Source organism: Alligator sinensis, unplaced genomic scaffold, assembly GCF_000455745.1.
Source record: "Alligator sinensis unplaced genomic scaffold, ASM45574v1 scaffold1485_1, whole genome shotgun sequence".
In the NCBI taxonomy this organism is placed as follows: domain Eukaryota; kingdom Metazoa; phylum Chordata; order Crocodylia; family Alligatoridae; genus Alligator; species Alligator sinensis.
The window spans coordinates 473858-477864 of record NW_005842962.1 but is presented as its reverse complement, the minus strand read 5'-3'; the positions used below and the strand labels follow the sequence as shown (position 1 = coordinate 477864).

The 4007-nt window shown below is 41.1% G+C and overlaps 1 protein-coding gene across 1 annotated transcript; it reads right to left on the bottom strand.

The window, feature by feature from the left end:
* Positions 1–1737: 1737 nt before the first annotated feature.
* LOC106722995 (olfactory receptor 10A4-like) lies at positions 1738–2613 on the bottom strand. Its single transcript, XM_014526117.2, has one exon. It carries the CDS (start codon positions 2611–2613, stop codon positions 1738–1740), a length of 876 nt encoding a protein of 291 aa, XP_014381603.2.
* Positions 2614–4007: the final 1394 nt, after the last annotated feature.

The following is a 4007-nucleotide window of genomic DNA, read 5'->3' as shown; positions in this document are numbered from 1 at the left end:
CCCCCCTCTCTCCATTGGGGAGGAGGCTCTTCTCAGCCAGACTGGCTGACCTGCTCCACCAGGCTTTAAACTAAGCCCGCCAGAGGATGGGACTACCGCCACTGCTGGCCCACTGAGCAACCCTTGCAAAGTCAGCAGACCAAGGCACTTAAAGGAGCCCACCCCTGCCCCAGCCCTGGAATGAACTGTCGGCAAGGCAAGGACCCCCAAGGGGAAACTTCTGTGCCTATACACAAATACTAGGAGCTTGGGGAACAAACAGGAGGAACTTGTGTTCCTGCTAAATGCAAATAACTTTGATGTCTTAGGGATAACAGAGACCTGGTGGGACTCCACCCATGATTGTCCACAGGTATAGATGGCTATACCCTGTACAGGAGGGATTGAGTGGACAAAAAGGCGGGGGTGTCCTCCCCGCTGCCGGAGAGGCAGGTAAGTCAGCAGGGTGCATGCATGACACGGAGGTTTAAAGGGCCCTAAATTGAAGCAGTGTTTTTAAAAATGCACTGCTTCAATTTAGGGCCCCCATTTTGTCTACACATGCACCAAGTTTGGGGGCTAATGTTAAGAAAGCTGAACATCTGCAAACCACACACATCAAATCTTACAGCTCTTACAAACCCTAGGAGTCACACTATGTGACCTTGAACAACCTCTACTGGCACTTTATTTGCATATATACAAACAGCATATTCCTGGATCTAGAATTGAGCAAATATCAGGTAAACAGTAAAATTTCTTGGGCACGTAACAGAGAGTCAGAAAGCTCCTGTTCCTTGAGGAGGAAAGAGAGTAGGAGGAGCTAATTATAAGGAAAACAGCCCTTACGACGACAGGCTGAGCGCTATGGGACTCTTCAGCCTGGAAAAGCACAGGCTTAGGGGTGATCTGGTGACTGCCTATAAGTTTATCAGGGGTGCTCACCAGGATCTGGGGGAACAATTTTTCACCAGAGCCCCTCAAGGCATGACAAGGTCAAATGGTTATAAACCCCTGCAAGACCGTTTTAGGCTGGACGAAAGAAATAATTTCTTTACTGTCCAAGCCCCCAAGGTCTGGAATAGCCTGCCACTGAAGGTGGTTCAAGCACCTACTCTGAATGCCTTCAAGAAAAAAATGGATGTTTATCTTGCTGGGATCCTGTGACCCCAGCTGACTTACTGCCCCTGGGGCAGGGGGCTGGACTCGATGATCTTCCAAGGTCCCTTCCAGCCCTAATGTGTGTGAAATCTCTGAAATTTGTGAATCGGAAACAGTGATTCAAATCAACAAATCGAATCACTGTCCCTGATTCGGGCCAATTCCAAATCTGAATTGAATAGGGCCCACTTTGCACACCCCTATTCATTATCTAGGTTTTATAATAATAAAACTGATAATAACAAACAATAACAATGATTAAAAAAACCCTATTGTATCTTCTTTGTTTTTTTAAATATCATATTTAATTCAAATTACAGAACCATTATTTGGAAATTAAAATAACTTGCACAGGAATTATAATTTAAATTAAATTAATTTTAGCCTAGAAATGAGTCATTCAAATACATATTTTTTAAAGTTTAGCTATTGAGTGTTCAATGGCTGACATTCAACCAACACAAAGAAAACCATCTAATATCCATCCTAAAACTTAAAAGATCATTCATCTAGACCACAGTATCATTTTTTTTCTTCGAGATACATCATGTCACCAGAGATTCAGTTCATAAAGTTTTTGCCTTATCTTATATGTTTTTAATTTCTCTTTAAAATAAACCTCAAAGGAAAACTGATCCAATATCCTTGTACAGTCATAAATTTATGGATGACCTTCTTTAGGGCCTCCTTGACCTGTTTGTTTCTCAAGCTGTAGATGATGGGCTTAACCAAGGGGGTCAGGACAGAGTAAAAGACAGAGAATATTTTGCTCAGGTCTCTAAACATGACAGTTTTGGGCAACAAATACACTAACATGATAGTCCCATAAAAAAGTGTCACCACAATAAGGTGAGAAGAGCAGGTGGAAAATGCCTTGTGCCTGCCCATAGCGGAGGGCGTTCTCAGGATGGTAGCAATGATATAGGCATAGGAAAGAAGCGTTAATAGAAAGGGAGGCAAGGTAAATATAGCAGCAAATATGTAAACCATAAGTTCTAGGAGATGGGTATCACTACAAGACAGGTGGATTATTAAGGGAAAATCACAAAAGAAATGGTCTATTTCCTTGGGACTACAGAATGTTAATTTTGACATCAAAATATTTGTGATTGTACTAGCCAGAAACCCACTTACCCAAGACCCAGCTGCCAGCTGAATGCAGAACATACCATTCATATGAATTGTATAATGCAGTGGTTTACATATTGCTAAATACCGATCATAGGACATCATGGCTAAAAGACAGCATTCAGTAGCTGCTAGAAAAGCAAAAAAATACAGCTGCGTGATGCAGCATCGATCAGAGATGGTTCTGTCCCCAGTCATTATGCTGGCCAGCACCCTGGGTAAGATGGTTGAAGTGTAGAAGGTCTCCAAACAGGACAAATTCCCCAGGAAGAAGTACATGGGGGTGTGCAGGTGCTGATCAGTTGCAACCAATGCAATGATGAGGATGTTGCCAGACAGAGTCATAATGTAGATCAAAAGTAACACCAGGAAAAAAAGGACCTGAAGTGTAGGAAGATACTGAAATCCCAGAAGGATGAATTCTGTGTTAATTGTTTGATTTTCCCAGCCTCTGTCTGCCATGAGATCTAACTAAGAAAATTGAACAGAGAAAAAAACTGCTTTTTAGGAAGATAAATATATATTTGCTACAGTAGCATTTACTTCATCCCGTCAATGCACCATAGCTATTTCAAATACCCCACGTGATGCAAGAAGTTGCCAACAATCTAAATTTTGTAGTCACATATGCCTTTTTATGCCACTTCCTGAAGTAGGAAATCAAAATTAACATCCATCTTTCCACTTCCAGCAACTGGAGAATCTTAAATTGCCTTTTTTCTTAATCATAACCCCGCTAAAATGAAATGTCTTTTATTTCTAATATTTTTTAAGAAATGCATGTAGCGTCATATTCCCAAGGTAGAAGACAAATAAATCACACTGAAGCAAACACCCTGAAACTGAAATGTTCTTCTTTGCTATGTTTTAGTAATGCTTTCAAAAATACCAACAGAAGAACAGATATTTGTTAGTCACAAGAGCTTCTAGATGCACATAAAAATCCTTTTTTTCATTAAGTATCTTTCACAGTGGTTCAGAGAAATGCCTTAAAAAGAACACCAACCCATTGCATAAAAGAACCCAGAAGGCTATCAATAGGTAATAAAAGAGTGGCGCAGAAAGTTTCAGGAAAAAGATATTTAAATGAGATTTAAAGGCCATATAATAGTGGCTGCTGGTATTACCTGACCATTAAAACAAGCTTGTTGATAAGACAAGGGAAAATACAGGATGCACAAACACAGGAGAGGGAACAAGGGTGCAGCCAAAGGGTCAGGCGGGTCTTCCACTTGAAAATCATTAAGGATGAGTGTGGGGGGCTGTGGGAAATGAAGGGGTGACCTGGGTCTTCATATCTTAAAGTATGACAGCTGGAGAAAGGTGAGTGGAGGGTAGGTAACAATAATATGAAGGGGGAGAAAAGAGCGTTCATGTGCAGGACTGCTCAAAAGGAGAGAAGGAAGAAACAAGAGGAACTGAAAAGCCCAAATCTCTAGCACAATTTAATGAGGGATTAAAGTGTGTCGATGTCATAATCTCTGAGCCTCTCTCAGAAAATTTACTCTGACCTTTATCCACAGCACAATGCAGGGTGAGGAGGAAGCGTAAACCACCTTCATTCTGTTAGCTGTCACAGACTCCTATTGTACTTGGGTAAATGTATTGGGACCAAATTTTCAGAAGAGTTTGCATTTCTGGAGGTACAAATAGATGCCTGGTTCATTTTCCTTTCAAAATATGACTCTTATGCTCTCTCTGTCATAGATCCATCTCATCCATTTCTGGGTATGTAGGGA